Genomic DNA, 17519 nt, shown 5'->3' with positions numbered 1-17519 from the left:
CTCAATGTGATTCTTAAACATGAGTGTGATTGCAGTTTTAAGCTGTACTGAGAGAAGGCTTTTTGCTCCTGATTAGAGCAAATGTGAAATAAGGTGAAAGTATAATCACTTCTAAGACTGGGGCTCTTGGCTCCTGAAAGTATATATAGTGCACAAGCAGGGGACAGTAGGGCCCACGAGGGATGTCACTTGATGTGACATGGAGTCCAGGAAGCTCTTCTGCCTTTATCTATACATGACCGGGGAGTTCCAGGGTCTGCTCCCTCTCCCTTAGCTACCCCCAGGACAGTTGGGGTGGAGTGGGGGGACAGGGTGAGGACTAAGATTGCCCTAAGGTTTGCCATGGAAATAAGCTGAATCTGGGGGCTGCTGTGGAACAACAGCACCTGCTAAGCTCTGGAATCAGTTGATAACAGGGGAACTGTCAAGAGTAACCCAAGAAGGGAAAAGAGCAGTGGTGTTGAGCCTTAACTTGGGGCCATAAAAATGCTGAGAGAGGACTACAGATCTGCATTATGGACCAGAATTGCACAGCTCCTAGTATTTGAAGCTGTTCTTGCCCCTCCTTGGAGTGTGCTAGAATCAGAAGGGGAAGCATTGACAAGGAGAGTATTGTGGCCTGAATGTCTGTGTTCCCCCAAAACTCAGATCTAACCCTAACCCCCAGTGTGGCTGCATTTAAAAATGGGGTCTCTGAGGAAGTAATTAAGGTTAAGTGAGGTCATAGGGTGGAGCCCCCGTCCAATAAGATTAGTGTCCTTGTAAAAGGAGACATCAGAAGTTCACGCATTCTCTGCACACACACAAGCTACACACAGACATCTGTAAGCCAGGAAGAGAGCTCTCACCAGAGACTGAACTGTCTGGAACCTTGATCTTGGATTTCTAGCCTCTAGAACTGTGAGAAAATAAATGTCTTGTTTTAGCTACCCAGTCTATGGTATTTTGTTATGGCAGACTGAGCAAATGAATGCAGAGAGCCTTTCCTAGCCCTGAGTCCAACTCCATGTCAGACTTGAGGCAGAATGCGTTTGGTTTGGAGATATGGGTCCTGGTGTAGATGCTATACCACGTCTAAGCAGTGTGGTCTTGGGTAGGTCACATTATCTCTGGGCCTGGGGATTCCTCATCTCTTAAACTGAGATAAAAGAACATGTCTGACTTATCCCAGAGGATTACTGGAGAATCAAATACTTAGCATAACAACAGCAGCTAATATATTTTACACTTTTATTATGTACCAGGTGTTATTCTAAGAGCTTTATTACATGTAGTAAAATTCACCTTTTTTAGTGTACTGTTCTGAGTTTTGGCAAACACAGTCATTTAACGGCCACCACAATCAAGACTTAGAACATTGTCATCACCCCCTCCAAATTCCCTCATGCCTCTGTAAGACAAGCCCCCCCCACCAATTCCCAGGCCCTGACAACCATACGTTTTCTAGACCTATAGTTTGCCTTCTCAAGAATGTCATACAAATAGCATCACAGGATGGCACCACAGAGCTTTTCTAATATCAACTCATTTAATCTTCACAACCATATTCTGAGGTAGGTAACATTATTATAGAATGAATGGATGCGGAAATGCTATGGAAAAGCAAAACACGTATACAAACATAAGGTATTATTATTTTTCACTGTTTATATTATTATTTCATGGTAGAATAAAGACAAAATCAATTCTCAATGGAAAAAATATTCACAAAATATTGTTAGCAATAAGGTCCAGCATACCCTCTCGTGACTAATTCAAAAACCCTTGGCTTGTAGTTAGTAAGTCACAACCCTTGTATCTGTGACCAGATTGGTAATGGTAAAAGATAATGGAAGATTTCCAGGTTGCAAGTAACAGCAACTTCAGGTATAGCGATAAACATTTCCCACTGTAAGAGAGAGGGGCAACCAGGCTGTCCCTAGCACTCCTCCTGACCCCATTCATTCATGACTGTCTTCACTGAGTTCCATTCATTCAGGACTTCTAGGCAAGGCAGGAAGAGCTGAATCACTTCCCATGAAGTATCCCCTGGTTCCGTAGCCACATGCCACGGAAGCACCCCATCACTCTTTGTAACAGGAGAACCCTGATCTTCCTGGATGTGGTCATAAAGCACCCACAGTCAGACCACAATGGTCCCAGGTTCTCCAAGGAAAAGATTTTGCACAAATTGTTTCTCCTTTTTTTAAACTTCATATTACAGATGCAACACATAATAAATAAATAATGTCCAGTTATTTCTTAAAGTTTACAGCTATCATGAATTTTTAAGGAACAAATCAGGAGAAACTGTTGAAACAAAGGAAGCAGGTGCAGGGTGTGACAAGAAGGTCTATGAGCCTCTTCAGTATTTAATGTGGCCAAAAGCCTCTGACAGCTAATCATCTCTTACTGGGGCTTGCCCTTTGGCCTGCACATTTCTAAGGAAGTAAAACGTTTCGCTTCCAAACAAGTTATCACTCACTTAGTAAAGACCACAAGCTGAAAGCGGCCTCCCAGATATCACTGCTCTTTGCTACTTAAATATAGAAGGTCCCAGATTAGCTTTACTCACCTTTATATCACCAGTGTTTTCAAAGCCATCTAGGCATTTGCTTTGGGTCTATAGAAGGGCTCCAGCCTGCCACTGTGCCTCTCATATACACAGAAGGGAGACGAGGCATCCCCATGGATGGGGAATGAGTTGTGGGGAAGACAAGCATGATCCTCTGGGGAGATAGAAGAATTGAGCAAGACAAAAGGCAACGTTGGAATTTGAAATGGGACTGGACAAGTGAGATTTGAGAGGAGATTCAAAGAAATGGAATCGGGAATGGACTGGGAGGGCCCACACTGAGAGGGATGGATGCTGAAAGAGAAGAGAAGACAATGAGGGAGGAAGGAGGAGTGTGGATGCTTGTTACCTCCTCTCTCATCAACTGAGGTCCCCGGAAAATGGGTTGTACATTCCTCATAAACTTGTACCAGGAATAAAGATGCTTCGTATATTTGTAAAAATTAAGTAAGAACCTAGGGTCCCAGCATGAATAATAGTGGGATAGAGAGCTGTCTTCAATACTGCTGGTCACCAATTCATATCTCCATTTGCTCAGCAAGTTCCTTGACCTTCCTAAATTCTAGTTTTCCAGTGTAGAAAAATAAATCATATTGTTTGTTAAGCCACGGGGAAATAGTCACCATTTACAGCCTAGTCACCAAAGAGAATGTACCCAGAGTATTTCTTGGGTAAGAAATAAATATTGTAGTTGAACTGATTAGATGTTCCCAATTTGTTTAAAAATAATAAAATCATCAATTTCTTTTTTTGCTGTTGTTAGAGTATAGATGCTTTACAATGTTATGTTAGTTTCCGCTGTACAACAAAGTGAATCAGCTATATGTATACATATACCCCCTCCCTCTTGGACCTCCCTCCCCTGCCCATCCCACCCATTTAGGTCATCGCAGAGCACCGAGCTGAGCTCCCTGTGCTATACAGCATTTCTGACACAAGACAGTTTTACCAAGGGCCTTTTAGTATTCTTTCCAGGATTTATAGTTTTAATACCTTTCAAACAAGTAGATTTAAAGGATGCTCAGGCCTAGGTATTTTTCCTAGAACAGGTTTTTGTTTTTGTTTTTTAAACCAGATCGTCCTGTACATGTCACCATCAAAATTATGAAGTGTCATGGAAATAAACAGTAAGAGCTAAACAAACAGTTCTTTTTGCAGATGTTTTAAAAACAGGATCCATTATTTTCCATAACTTGATTTATTTTAGGCACTATGGAATTTCTTTTTGGCCATTGGCCCCAGACATTGTTCTGATTAACTTCACTGATTTAAGCAAGTCACGGTGATTAGCAGCCCTGATGGCCATTCATTCTTTCCTTTTTCATGGTTTAATTTTCTTCTTTAGTCTCTGTCCTTCCTCTCTCACCTCAGAAGATATGAGATGCTATCTTATAGAGCAATATTCTCTCATGTTATTCATTATGACGTCTTCCTAAACTTCATTCCCAGGTTGAATAGTACCAGGTCTGCACCACAGACTTCCCCATCTACTGTACAGATGATAAACTGAGGAATGAACGGGATTTCACACACAGCTTAGAGAGTTTTTATACTCCATGTGAACGCCAGTATTTTGGATTGCATTTTATTAAGAAGTTTTGAATTTCATTGAATGGTTCTTATTTGTAGCATCAATTAGGTGAGCCAGTTTCCATCCATTTAATCTAAGGTTGGTTCTATGAAGAGTTTAGAGAAGTTATTGGCGGTGGATGGGAAAATAGTGAACACTGATCTCTTTGAAGGAACACATTGAGAATTCCTCCCCAAATCTCAAAAGTCAGAAGAAACTCGAAGACATGGTCTGCTTACCAACCAACCCCCTCCATGCCTTGCCAGTCATAACTGCTCAGCATCCTTCCTCTTGAGGCATGTGATCCATTAGCAAAAATAGGGAATGCCTGCAGTGTTACCAGAGCTGTACTAAGGGGTGCTTAGAAACATTGCTGAGCTATAGTAGGGAGGGTACGTTCCTTGAAATGATGGAACTTGAACTTGCCTTTAGGAGACCTTCCAGAGTAGGTAGAAAAAAGGAGAGATCAAACTTTCCAAGAGGCATGAGTAGATTTGGCCTGGGAGAGGAGCCACAACTAAGTTTGCTGGCTGAATATAGGGCATGAATTGGAGAATGCAGAAGCCAGAAACACAGAGTGACCCATCAGAGTGAGTACAAGATGTCCTGTGGGGAGGGGTTATGTGTGTGTGTTTTTAGATAAGCTACTTAAACTCTCTGAATTTGGGGGGCATTACTTATAATGTGAAGGAAAGTCGATGTCTTCTCAAGACGGTAATTATTGGGCTCAAGTGAGATTATCGAGTAGAAGTTCTTTGTAAAGATCAACTTCTCTGTGTTGACAGATGATTATGGTGGGAAGGTGGTGGCAAGTGGTTAATTACAGAACTAAAACCCCAGGCTCGTGGGTTGAGGAAAATAAAAACTGCAAGTCCAAGTCAACTCCCCAGCTAAGTGGATTTCCCATGTTGCATCAGCTTATTCTGGTGCGTTTAGTGAAGAGCACGTTCCTGACCCAAGTCGATCACTGAAAGGTCTCTCCTGGCACCACTGAGTATCTGGCAGTCAAAGCAACAGTTCTGACTCCCAGTGTCATACTTGGGATCACATTCCATCTCACAAATATTTAAGCAAGAGTGTGAGGGCCAACGGCCAAGTTGCACATACAAGACAAATATCTCATTGTGTTTGTCACTGCACAGTATGTGGTTTTGTGAGTTCTAAAAACCATCCAGTGACTGTGACTGGAATGTGACAGTAATTTGTAACCATGATGGCTCTTTTTTCTATTTTTACTTTTTAGGCCCACTTTTGTGACATGCTTCAAAATCCTGAGAAAGGACTGCAAAAGAAATATTCAGAAATGTTCTAAACGGGTTTAGAAAACTTGTGAACCCTGTCTGAACTTTTATTAGATGCTCCCACCACTCACCCATTTGACATCAGAACAAGGAAAGCATTATTTATAATGGCATGTGTGAAATCCCAGAGGGGATTCTTGAAAGAATTAGAGTGAAAAATCTGTCCCAAAGAGACTGCAAGCATAAAATAAATGATCAGATGGGAAAACATGTAAATCAGAAATTGAATCTTTTTTTTTCCCCTCCTTTAAAGGACACAGGAGCCTCTTCTTTGGCCGTTAGCAATACAGGACAGAGAATCCGGAAGAGTAGGTGTAATCAGAGGGGCCCCAGAGTACTTGTCATTGCAGAGTGAGGAGTGTGGGAGAGTTGTAGTGTTGACTCTTCTTAATGTCTCCATGGCTGCTTCCCATTGAGAAAACAAAGGCTAGATAATAAAGGCTACAGAGAAAGAGGCAACACCTAGAAAGCATTTAGTGCATTAAAATTCATAAAGGGCTTTCACAAATATTGTCTGCTTGAGTTAACCCTGGGAGGTATATATTGTTACCCACACTTTATAGTTGGAAAAATTAAGACACAGAGAGGTTTGGCAAGTAGTGAAATTAACTCTGGAGCCCAGAGTTTTGTTTGGTTTTTTTTTTAATTGAGGTATACTTGACATATAACATTATATTTGTTTCAGGTGTACAACATAAGGATTTGATATCTGTATATATTGCAAAATGATCACAGCCATAAGTCTAGTTAACATCTGTCTCCTCACATAGTTACAACTTTTTATTGTTGTGATGAAAACTTTTAGGATTTACTTTCAAATATGCAATACAGTATTATTAACTATAGTCACCTTGCTGTACCTTACATCCTCAGGATTTATTTATTTTACAACTGGAAATTTGTACCTTTTGGCCCCCTTCTAAAGTCATGAATTGAGTGTTGTCCCCTGCACCACAGCTGGGAACACAAAAAGAATATGGAAAACCTGGCGTCTCCATAGGTTAACACGTCCCAAAGTGGGATATTTACCGTCTGGTTCTAGGAATGTATGTGAGTGGCTCTCTATCTCTCTCCCTCTCCCCCGCAAACACACAGCCAAATTAGTTTAATTCACTAAGTTAAACAAAGTTAAATCTGTTCTTTCTGCCTGAGACACTTCATGGGAATTCTGTGCATTATGAATCTCCAAGAAATGAAGAGGGTTACAGGTGATAGTGTATTTGATACATCTGAACTAGGAACACATGTGGCAAGCTAGCTGTTAATACTTTGAGGGTCAGGTATCCAAAAGAACACCACATTGGTCCATAATATCCCAGTCTTCCCTTTACTACCACAGACCAACTGTACATTGGATGTATGGTCTAATTTCAATATTTTTCAAATTCTACTTTCAATATGTCAATTTCAATTGTTTCACTATTCCCATTCAAGAAAGAATTATGTCTTTTTCACTAAAAACCTGGGCAGAGACCTCTCACTCCCCATAACTGTGCGCATATAGCTCCCTGCACTGCCACAAAGCCTCTCCTAGGTGCTGGGGTATAGGCTGCCAGCACCTGGGGGACCATTCCACCTTGGTATCCTTCGTGTTTGTAAGTATCTGAGAACGTAGGAAACTCTTGTGTGTTGGCAGTTTTCCTTTCCCAAAGTCCTGGGTACATGGGGTTTCAGGGTTGCAGAGCGGGGCAGATAGCAGCCATCAGCCAGAAACACGCCCATTTGGCTGTGCCAATATGACCACCAGCAACCTTTCTGGTCAGTGCCTGTATTGCACGGGTTGTGTTTTGGATATCGACCCTGGTGGTGAGTATTGTCATGTCCAGGCAGCTCCATGAGGGAAATCTGTGCTCGTTGAACAGTGACTACCTGTCCCTGCGGAATGAGGAGAAAGCGAGGAAATTGAAAGCTGATGGAAGGCAACAAGCTTGCACTTAGCGCATGAACTTTTGGTGTATTCAAAGCTGAACAGTAAAAATACAGGGGCGCCTTAACCCTGAGCCAGCAAGTCATGTTTTGACTTGTCAGAGTTGGATTCCTCGTACAGAGGAGAATGGGGAAAAATCATGCATGCTTTCTTCGATGCTAAGAGCATCATTTGAAATCAGCAAGCAAATTAGACATCTCTGACTCTCCACTCCTTGGGCTACGGAGTTGAGCAGCATTTTTCAGGCACTGTTAGTCCATTTCCTTCCCTTAGTGAGTCAGAAATGGATATTGAGAATTATAATCGGGCAGAAACTCTGTGTGGCATTGTTCTCAGAGGTCAGGGGGTGGGAGTTGTTAGGGAAATCTAATTCCTGCTGTCCTGTGAGCTCACCCACTGCCCCGTTGTCAGCATGGCATTTGGGCAGGTAGTGCTGAGGTTCATCAGCGTGAAAAGTAGGACCTGCCACCCATGGGGCTACTGTGCAGAAATCTTATCTTGGTTTAAAAATCAGACAGTCTTGATGGGCTATAAACCTGTATATGGAATATACTTAGTTTTTCTCCAGAAAGTAGGAAATCATAAACAAGTCTCTTTGGTCAAAGTTTTCTTTGTCTGTGCTAATGCTGTTGCTACCTAATGCCTCAGCCTTGGTGCTTTTACTAAAATGGGCTTTTCAAAAACCATACTTACTTATTAACTTTTTTTAAACATTTTAATTGGAGTATAATTGCTTTACAGTGGTGTGTTAGCTTCTGCTTTATAACAAAGTGAATCAGTTATTCATATACATATATCCCCACATCTCTTCCCTCTTGCGTCTCCCTTCCTCCCACCCTCCCTATCCCACCCCTCTAGGTGGTCACAAACCACCGAGCTGATCTCCCTGTGCAGCTGCTTCCCACTAGCTATCTATTTTACATTTGGTAGTGTATATATGTCCATATATACACTACCACTCTTTCACTTTGTCCCAGCTTACCCTTCCCCCTTCCTGTGTCCTCAAATCCATTCTCTTGTAGGTCTGCATCTTTATTCCCGTCTTGCCCTAGGTTCTTCACGATTTTTTTTTTTTAGATTCCATATATATGTGTTAACATAGGGTATTTGTTTTTCTCTTTCTGATTTACATCACTCCGTATGACAGATTCTAGGTCCATCCACCTCACTACAAATAACTCAATTTCGTTTCCTTTTATGGCTGTGTAATATTCCATTGTATATATGTGCCACATCTTCTTTATCCATTCATCTGTCGATGGACACTTAGGTTGCTTCCACATCCTGGCTATTGTAAATAGAGCTGCAGTGAACATTGTGGTACATGACTATTTTTGAGTTATGGTTTTCTTGGGGTATATGCCCAGTAGTTGGATTGCTGGGTCGTATGGTAGTTCTACTTTTAGGTTTTTAAGGAACCTCCATACTGTTCTCCATAGTACCTGTATCAATTTACATTCCCACCAACAGTGCAAGAGGGTTCCCTTTTCTCCACACCCTCTCCAGCATTTATTGTTTCTATATTTTTTGATGATGGCCATTCTGACCGGTGTGAGATCATATCGCATTGTAGTTTTGATTTGCATTTCTCTAGTGATTAATGATGTTGAGCAGTCTTTCATGTGTTTGTTGGCAATCTGTATATCTTCTTTGGAGAAATGTCTATTTAGGTCTTCTGCCCATTTTTGGATTGGGTTGTTTGTTTTTTTTTTGATATTGAGCTGCATGAGCTGCTTGTAAATTATGGAGATTAATCCTTTGTCAGTTGCTTCATTTGCAAATATCTTCTCCCTTCCTAAGGGTTGTCTTTTCTTCTTGTTTATGGTTTCCTTTGCTGTGCAAAAACTTTTAAGTGTAATTAGGCCCCATTTGTTTGTTTTTGTTTTTATTTCCATTTCCCTAGGAGGTGGGTCAAAAAGGATCTTGCTGTGATTATGTTATAAAGTGTTCTGCCTATGTTTTCCTCTAAGAGCTTGAAAATGTCTGGCCTTACATTTAGGTCTTCAATCCATTTTGAGTTTATTTTACTGTATGGTGTTAGGGAGTGTTCTAATTTCATACTTTTACATGTAGCAGTCCAGATTTCCCAGCACCACGTATTGAAGAGGCTCTCTTTTCTCCATTGTATATGCTTGACTCCTTTTTCAAAGATAAGGTGACCATATGTGTGTGGGTTTATCTTTGGGCTTTCTATCCTGTTCCATTGATCTATATTTCTGTTTTTATGCCAGTACCATACTGTCTTGATTACTGTAGCTTTGTAGTATAGTCCGAAGTCCAGGAGCCTGATTCCTCCAGCTCTGTTTTTCTTTCTCAAGATTGCTTTGGCTATTCGGGGTCTTTTGTTTTTCCATACAAACTGTGAAATTTTTTGTTCTAGTTCTGTGAAAAATGCCAGTGGTAGTTTGATAGGGATTGCATTGAATCTGTAGATTGCTTTGGGTAGTAGATTCATTTTCATAATGTTGATTCTTCCAATCCAAGAACAGGGTATATCTCTCATCTATTTGTATCATTTTTAATTTCTATCATCAGTGTCTTATAATTTTCTGCATACATGTCTTTTGTCTCCTTAGGTAGGTTTATTCCTAGGTATTTTATTCTTTTGTTGCAATGGTAAATGGAAATGTTTTCTTAATATCACTTTAAGATTTTTCATCATTAGTGTATAGGAATGCCAGAGATTTCTGTGCATTAATTTTGTATCCTGTTACGTTACCAAATTCACTGAATAGCTCTAGTAGTTTTCTGATAACATCTTTTGGATTGTCTATGTATAGTATCATGTCATCTGCAAACAGTGACAGCTTTACTTCTTCTTTTCTGATTTGGATTCCTTTTATTTCTTTTCCTTCTCTGATTGTTGTGGCTAAAATTTCCAAAACTATGTTGAATAATATTGGTGAGAGTGGGCAACCTTGTCTTCCTCTGGATCTTAGTGGAAATGGTTTCAGTTTTTCACCATTGAGGATGATGCTGGCTGTGGGTTTGTCATATATGGCCTTTATTATGTTGAGGTAAGTTCCCTCTATGCCTACTTTCTGAAGGGTTTTTATCATAAATGGGTGTTGAATTTTGTCAAAAGCTTTCTTTGCATCTATAGAGATGATCATATGGTTTTTCTCCTTCAATTTGTTAATATGTTGTATAACACTGATCGACTTGCATATATTGAAGAATGCTTGCATTCCTGGAATAAACCCCACTTGATCATGGTGTATGATCCTTTTAATGTGCTGTTGGAGTCTGTTTGCTAGTATTTTGTTGAGGAAGTTTGCATCTATGGTCCTCAGTGATATTGGTTTCTAGCTTTTTTTTGTGTGTGACATCTTTGTCTGGTTTGGGTATCAGGGTGATGGTGGTCTCGAAGAATGAGTTTGGGAGTGTTCCTCCCTCTGCTATATTTTGGAAGAGTTTGAGAAACATAGGTGTTAGCTCTTCTCTAAATGTTTGATAGAATTCGGCTGTGAAGCCATCTGGACCTGGGCTTTTGTTTGTTGGAAGATGTTTAATCACGTTTTCAATTTTAGTGCTTGTGATAGGTCTGTTCATATTTTCTATTTCTTCCTGGTTCAGTCTTGGAAGGTTGTGCTTTTCTAAGAATTTGTCCATTTCTTCCAGGTGGTCCATTTTATTGGCATGGAGTTGCTTGTAGTAATCTCTCATGATCCTTTGTATTTCTGAAGTGTCAGTTGTTACTTCTCCTTTTTCATTTCTAATTCTATTGATCTGAGTCTTCTCCCTTTTTTCTTCTTGAGTCTGGCTAATCAATTTTGTTTATCTTCTCAAAGAACCAGCTTTTAGTTTTATTGATCTTTGCTATCATTTCCCTCATTTCTTTTTCATTTATTTCTCATCTGATCTTTATGATTTCTTTCCTTCTGCTAACTTTGGGGTTTTTTTGTTCTTCTTTCTCTATTTGCTTTAGGTGTAAGTTTAGGTTGTTTATTTGAGATGTTTCTTGTTTCTTAAGGTAGGATTGTATTGCTATAAACTTCCCTCTTAAAAGTGCTTTTCCTGCATCCCATAGGTTTTGGGTCATTGTGTTTTCACTGTCATTTGTTTCTAGGTATTTTCTGATTTCCTTTTTGATTTCTTCAGTGATCTCTTGGTTATTAAGTAGTGTAATGTTTATCCTCCATGTGTTTGTAATTTTTACAGATTTTTTCCTGTAATTGATATCTAGTCTCAGAGCATTGTGGTCAGAAAAGTTACTTGATACAATTTCAATTTTCTTAATTTTACCAAGGCTTGGCTTGTGACCCAAGATATGATCTATCCTGGAGAATGTTCCATGAGCACTTGAGAAAAAAGTGTGTTCTGTTGTTTTTGCATGGAATGTCCTATAAATATCAGTTAAGTCCATCTTGTTTAATGTATCATTAAAACTTGTGTTTCCTTATTTATTTTCATTTTGGATGATCTGTCCATTGGTGAAAGTGGGGTGTTAAAGTCCCCTACTATGATTGTGATACTGTCAATTTCCCCTTTTATGGCTGTTAGTATTTGCATTATGTATTGAGGTGCTCCTATGTTGGGTGCAGAGATATTTACAATTGTTATATACTCTTCTTGGATTGATCCCTTGATCATTATGTAGTGTCCTTCTTTGTCTCTTGTAATAGTCTTTATTTTAAAGTCTATTTTGTCTGATATGAGAATTACTACTCCAGCTTTATTTTGATTTCCATTTACATGGAATATCTTTTTCCATCTCCTCACTCTGGCTGTATGTATCCCCAGGTCTGAAGTGAGTCTCTTGTAGACAGCATATATACGGGTCTTGTTTTTGTATCCATTCAGCCAGTCTATGTCTTTTGGTTGGATCATTTAATCCATTTACATTAAGGTAATTATCGATATGTCTATTCCTATTACCATTTTCTTAATTGTTTTGGGTTTGTTATTGTATGTCTTTTCCTTCTCTTGTGTTTCCTGCCTAGAGGAGTTCCTTTAGCATTTGTTGTAAAGCTGGTTTGGTGGTGCTGAATTGTCTTAGCTTTTACTTGTCTGTAAAGGTTTTAATTTTCCATCAAATCTGAATGAGATCCTTGCTGGGCAGAGTAATCTTGGTTGTAGGTTTTTCCCTTTCATCACTTTAAATATGTCCTGCCACTCCCTTCTGGCTTGCAGAGTTTCTGCTGAAAGATCAGCTGTTAACCTTATGGGGATTCCCTTTTATATTATTTGTTGTTTTTCCCTTGCTGATCTTAATATTTTTTGTTTGCATTTAATTTTAGATAGTTTGATTAATATGTGTCTTGGTGTGTTTCTCCTTGGATTTATCCTGTATGGGACTCTCTTTGCTTCCTGGACTTGATTAAGTATTTCCTTTCCCATACTAGGGAATGTTTCAACTATAATCTCTTCAAATATTTTCTCAGTCCCTTTCTTTTTCTCTTCTTCTTCTGGGACCCTTATAATTCAAATGTTGGTGCATTTAATATTGTCCCAGAGGTCTCTGAGACTGTCCTCATTTGTTTTCATTGTTTTTTCTTTATTCTGCTCTGCAGTAGTTATTTCCACTATTTTATCTTCCAGGTCACGTATCCATTCTTCTGCCTCAGTTATTCTGCTATTGATCCCTTCTGGAGAATTTTAAATTTCATTTATTGTGTTGTTCATGATTGTTTCTTTGATCTTTAGTTCTTCTAGGTCCTTGTTAAACGTTTCTTGTATTTTGTCCATTCTATTTCCAAATTTTTGGATCATCTTTACTATCATTATTCTGCGTGCTTTTTCAGGTAGACTGCCTATTTCCTCTTCATTTGTTACGTCTGGTGGGTTTTTTACCTTGCTCCTTCATCTTTCTTTGTCTTGTCGTTTGCTTAACTTACTGGGTTTGGGATCTCCTTTTCACAGGTGGCAGGTTAGTAGTTCCCATTGTTTTTGTTGTCTGCCCCCAGTCGCTAAGGTTGGTTCAGTGGGTTTTGTAGGCTTCCTGGTGGAGGGGACTAGTGCCTGTGTTCTGGTGGATGAGGCTGGATCTTGTCTTTCTGGTGGGCAGGTACACTTCTGGTGGTGTGTTTTGGGGTGTCTGTGACATTATGATTTTAGGCAGCCTCTCTGCTAATGGGTGGGGTTGTGTTCCTGTCTTGCTAATTGTTTGGCATAGGGTGCCCAGCACTATAGTTTGCTGGTCATTGAGTGGAGCTGCTTCTGGGGGTTGAGATGGAGATCTCTGGGAGATTTTCACCTTTTGATATTATATGGAGCTGCGAGGTCCCTGGTGGACCAATGTCCTGAACTTGGCTCTCCCACCTCAGAGACACAGCCCTGGCCCCTGGCTGGAGCACCAAGAGCCTGTCATCCACACGGCTCAGAATAAAAGGGAGAAAAAAAGAAAGAAAGAAAGAAAGAAAAGAACAGAAAATTAAATTAAATTAAATTAAAAAGTTATTTAAATAAAAACCAAAGAATAATTATTAAAAAAATTTTTAAGTAATTAAAAAAAAAGAAAGCAAGAACAGCCAAACCAAAAAACAAATCCACCAATGATAACAAGCTCTGAAAACTTCACTAAAAAACAAACAAACAAAAAATGGACAGGGCTTCCCTGCTGGTGCAGTGGTTGAGAGTCCACCTGCCAATGCAGGGGACGCGGGTTCGTGCCCCGGTCCAGGAAGATCCCACATGCCGCGGAGCGGCTGGCCCCGTGAGCCATGGCCACTGAGCCTACGCGTCCAGAGCCTGTGCTCCGCAACGGGAATGGCCACAACAGTGAGAGGCCCTCGTACCGCAAAAAAAAAAAAAAAAAAAAAAAAAAAAAAATGTGGGCACACAGACCGTAGGACAAATGGTAAAAGCAAAGCTATACAGACAAAATCTCACACAGAAGAATATGCATACAAACTCACAAAAGAAGAAAAGGGGGGGAAGTATATATATCATTGCTCCCACAGCCCACCTCCTCAATTTGGGATGATTCCTTGTCTATTCAGGTATTCCACAGATGTGGGTACATCAGGTTGACTGTGGAGATTTCATCCGCTGCTCCTGAGGCTGCTGGGATAAATTTCCCTTTCTCTTCTCTGTTCTCACAGCTCCTGGGGTTCAGCTTTGGATTTGGACCTGCCTCTGCATGTAGGTCGCCTGAGGGCCTCTGTTCTTCGCTCAGACAGGACGGGGTTAAAGCAGCAGATTCAGGGGCTCTGGCTCACTCAGACCAGGGGGAGGGAGGGGTACGGAGTGCGGGGCGAGCCTGCAGTGGCAGAGGCCATCGTGACGTTGCACCAGCCTGAGGCGCACCGTGCGTTCTCCCGGGGAAGTTGTCCCTGGACCGTGGGACCCTGGCAGTGGCGGGCTGCACAGGCTCCCCAAAAGGGAGGTGTGGAGAGTGACCTGTGCTTGCACACAGGCTTCTTGGTGGTGGCAGCAGCAGCCTTAGCGTCTCATGCCTGTCTCTGGGGTCCGCGCTCTTAGCCGCGGCTCGCGCCCGTCTCTGGAGCTCCTTTAAGCAGCACGTCTCTTGCCTCTTCGGCAGCTCCAGACTTTCCTGGACTCCCTCCCGGCTAGCCGTGGTGCACTAGCCCCCTTCAGGCTATGTTCACGCCGCCAACCCCAGTCCTCTCCCTGCGCTCCGACTGAAGCCCGAGTCTCAGCTCCCAGCCCCGCCCGCCCCGGCGGGTGAGCAGACAAACCTCTCGGGCTGGTGAGTGCCGGTCGGCACCGATCCTCTGTGCAGGAATGTCTCCGCTTTGCCCCCTACACCCCTGTTGCTGTGCTCTCCTCCGAGGCTCCAAAGCTCCCCGCTCTACGCCAACCACAGTCTGCGCCTGCGAAGGGGCTTCCTAGTGTGTGGAAACCTTTCCTCCTTCACAGCTCCCTCCCACTGGTGCAGGTACCATCCCTATTCTTTTGTCTCTGATTTTTCTTTTTTCTTTTGCCCTACCCAGGTACGTGGGATGTTTCTTGCCTTTTGGGAGGTCTGAGGTCTTCTGCCAGCGTTCAGTAGGTGTTCTGTAGGAGTTGTTCCACATGTAGATGTATTTCTGATGTATTTGTGGGGAGGAATGTGATCTCCGTGTCTTACTCTTCTGCCATCTTGAAGCTCCTCCTACTTATTTACTTTTGTAAATAAGCTCAGTTGAAGTTTCCTGTAGTAGATGAAATTCCAAAGACTGGACTTCTTTGTGTCCATAGCAACCTGAAACTCAGCTGCCTCTTCTGTAAAATGTGAATAATCATTTCTGCCCTGCCCATTGCTGGGTTGTGGTAAGCATGTTCAAGGCAGTTGTGTGCGCTGTCCTTACACTTTAAAGTGGAAGGAAGCTCCGGCCTTGCTAAGGAAGCAGAGTCCCTCGTTGGGTCATTTTGGATGCAAAACTCTCTACTTGTTATCCTGACCAAAGTTATCTTGTTAATTATAAGATCGAATCATCCTCATACCAGAAGGTAGGTGTGTCTGTGTTTTATACAGGATGAATATCCACCCAATCACCATCTCTGCTCCTGTCTAGTTGTGAGAAAGAGAGAATTGCAAAAATGTGAGAAAAATCCTTTGACCACTCTTTGCCCTCTGTCTCTGTTGGCTTGAGATTATAAACCAATCGTCTTTCCCTTATGTTTTATAAACAATTAAAATTAATAAATACAAATAAAGGAAAGGGAAAAAAATGTCTCCCACATCTCCCTTCCAAACCTTTTCTCCTGATGGTGGGAACTGATGCCACCTTGTTTACCCCTTTTCTGCCAGGTCGGTGGCCACACGATGCTGCCCATTCGCTGGATGCCTCCAGAGAGCATCATGTACAGGAAGTTCACCACCGAAAGTGATGTCTGGAGCCTGGGGGTTGTGTTGTGGGAGATCTTCACGTATGGCAAACAGCCCTGGTACCAGCTGTCAAACAATGAGGTGAGTGGCAGGTGGCACCAAGACCCCTAGAGAGCTGACACAGAGAGGCATCCCCCGGCTGGAAGTCAGGACACGCTGTCATGTGGCTTTGTTGGGAGAAGCACCTCCCAAATGGCCTGCCATGTACCTAAATATCATGGCCAAATTATAGTCACTCTCCAAATTTAAGAGTTCTAGAAAGAGAAAAGCACAGCATTTGCTGACGTGCCTGTGATTCTCTGGCATTGGGACCCAGGAGTCATTTCGTGCTGTTCATCTAGTAAATTGATAGCAGATGTGGCATTCCGGTACCCTTAGAGTCCAGCTAGCTTTTTGGTATTATTCCAATAAGGTTTCAAGCTTCTCTCCTTTTTGCATATTTCACTAGAACATTTACTTCTAGTGAAAAACTCAAGCATTTTATTTTCCTTTTCTAATCTGTTTGCAAGTATGTCTATATTTGAGGCATCACTTCTTGGTCAAGCACCTCACTTCTTCAGGCCCACGTCTGTCTTTTATCCAATTCCATTATCCAAAATGACTGCTCATTTCTGTACCCTGGGGTTCCCTGGCCAGTTAGTGCCCTGACACAAAAGTGACCCTGGTGCCATCTCAGGCCAGTAAAACATTGGAATTCCAGGGTGTGCTTTGGGAGCATTCCATATAGATGAATTATTTCTCTACCAGTTTGGTGAAATCAGTGTGGCTTGAAAAATGAATATAAACCCATCAAATTAACCATGATATACCAACCTAGAACAGTCACTCTCTTGCCTCTGAAAAAAAGTAAACACTGAGTGGGTTTCTTTAAAACAGCCCTCTCTTTGTACTGACATTTATTGTATCCACATTGTTTTTCCTCCGGTCTGGCCCTATCTTTGCTCTCCGTCCTGTCCAGGTGATAGAATGCATCACTCAAGGCCGAGTCTTGCAGCGACCTCGAACGTGCCCCCAGGAAGTCTATGAGCTGATGCTGGGGTGCTGGCAGCGAGAGCCCCACATGAGGAAGAACATCAAGGGCATCCACACCCTCCTTCAGAACTTGGCCAAGGCATCTCCGGTCTATCTGGATATACTAGGCTAGGGCCCTTTCCCCCAGACCAATCCTTCCCAAAGCACCTCCTCAGTTGGGCCGAGAGGATGAACGTCTTTTAACTGCCGCTGGATGCCATCAATCTGCTGTTCTTCGCTCTGACAGTATTAACTACAAAGACACCGAGAAGCTTTCTGAGGGAAGCAATGTGTACTTCTCCATCCGTAGACACAGTATGGACTTCTTTTTGGCATTATCTCTTTCTCTCTTTCCATCTCCCTTGGTTTGTTCCCTAGTTTTT

General features: G+C 41.7%; 1 protein-coding gene across 1 annotated transcript in view; it reads left to right on the top strand.

The window, feature by feature from the left end:
* NTRK2 (neurotrophic receptor tyrosine kinase 2) overlaps positions 1 to 17269 on the top strand; it is a 381797-nt gene extending 364528 nt beyond the window's left edge. Inside the window, exons 20-21 of the mRNA XM_060101678.1 lie at positions 16048 to 16206; positions 17084 to 17269. Of these exons, the coding sequence (XP_059957661.1) occupies positions 16048 to 16206; positions 17084 to 17269 (345 nt within the window). The remainder of the gene's footprint in view (positions 1 to 16047; positions 16207 to 17083) is intronic.
* The last annotated feature ends 250 nt before the right edge of the window (positions 17270 to 17519 follow it).

The sequence above is a fragment of the Mesoplodon densirostris genome, chromosome 6 (assembly GCF_025265405.1).
Source record: "Mesoplodon densirostris isolate mMesDen1 chromosome 6, mMesDen1 primary haplotype, whole genome shotgun sequence".
NCBI lineage: Eukaryota > Metazoa > Chordata > Mammalia > Artiodactyla > Ziphiidae > Mesoplodon > Mesoplodon densirostris.
This window is presented reverse-complemented; position numbering and strand designations above follow the sequence as displayed.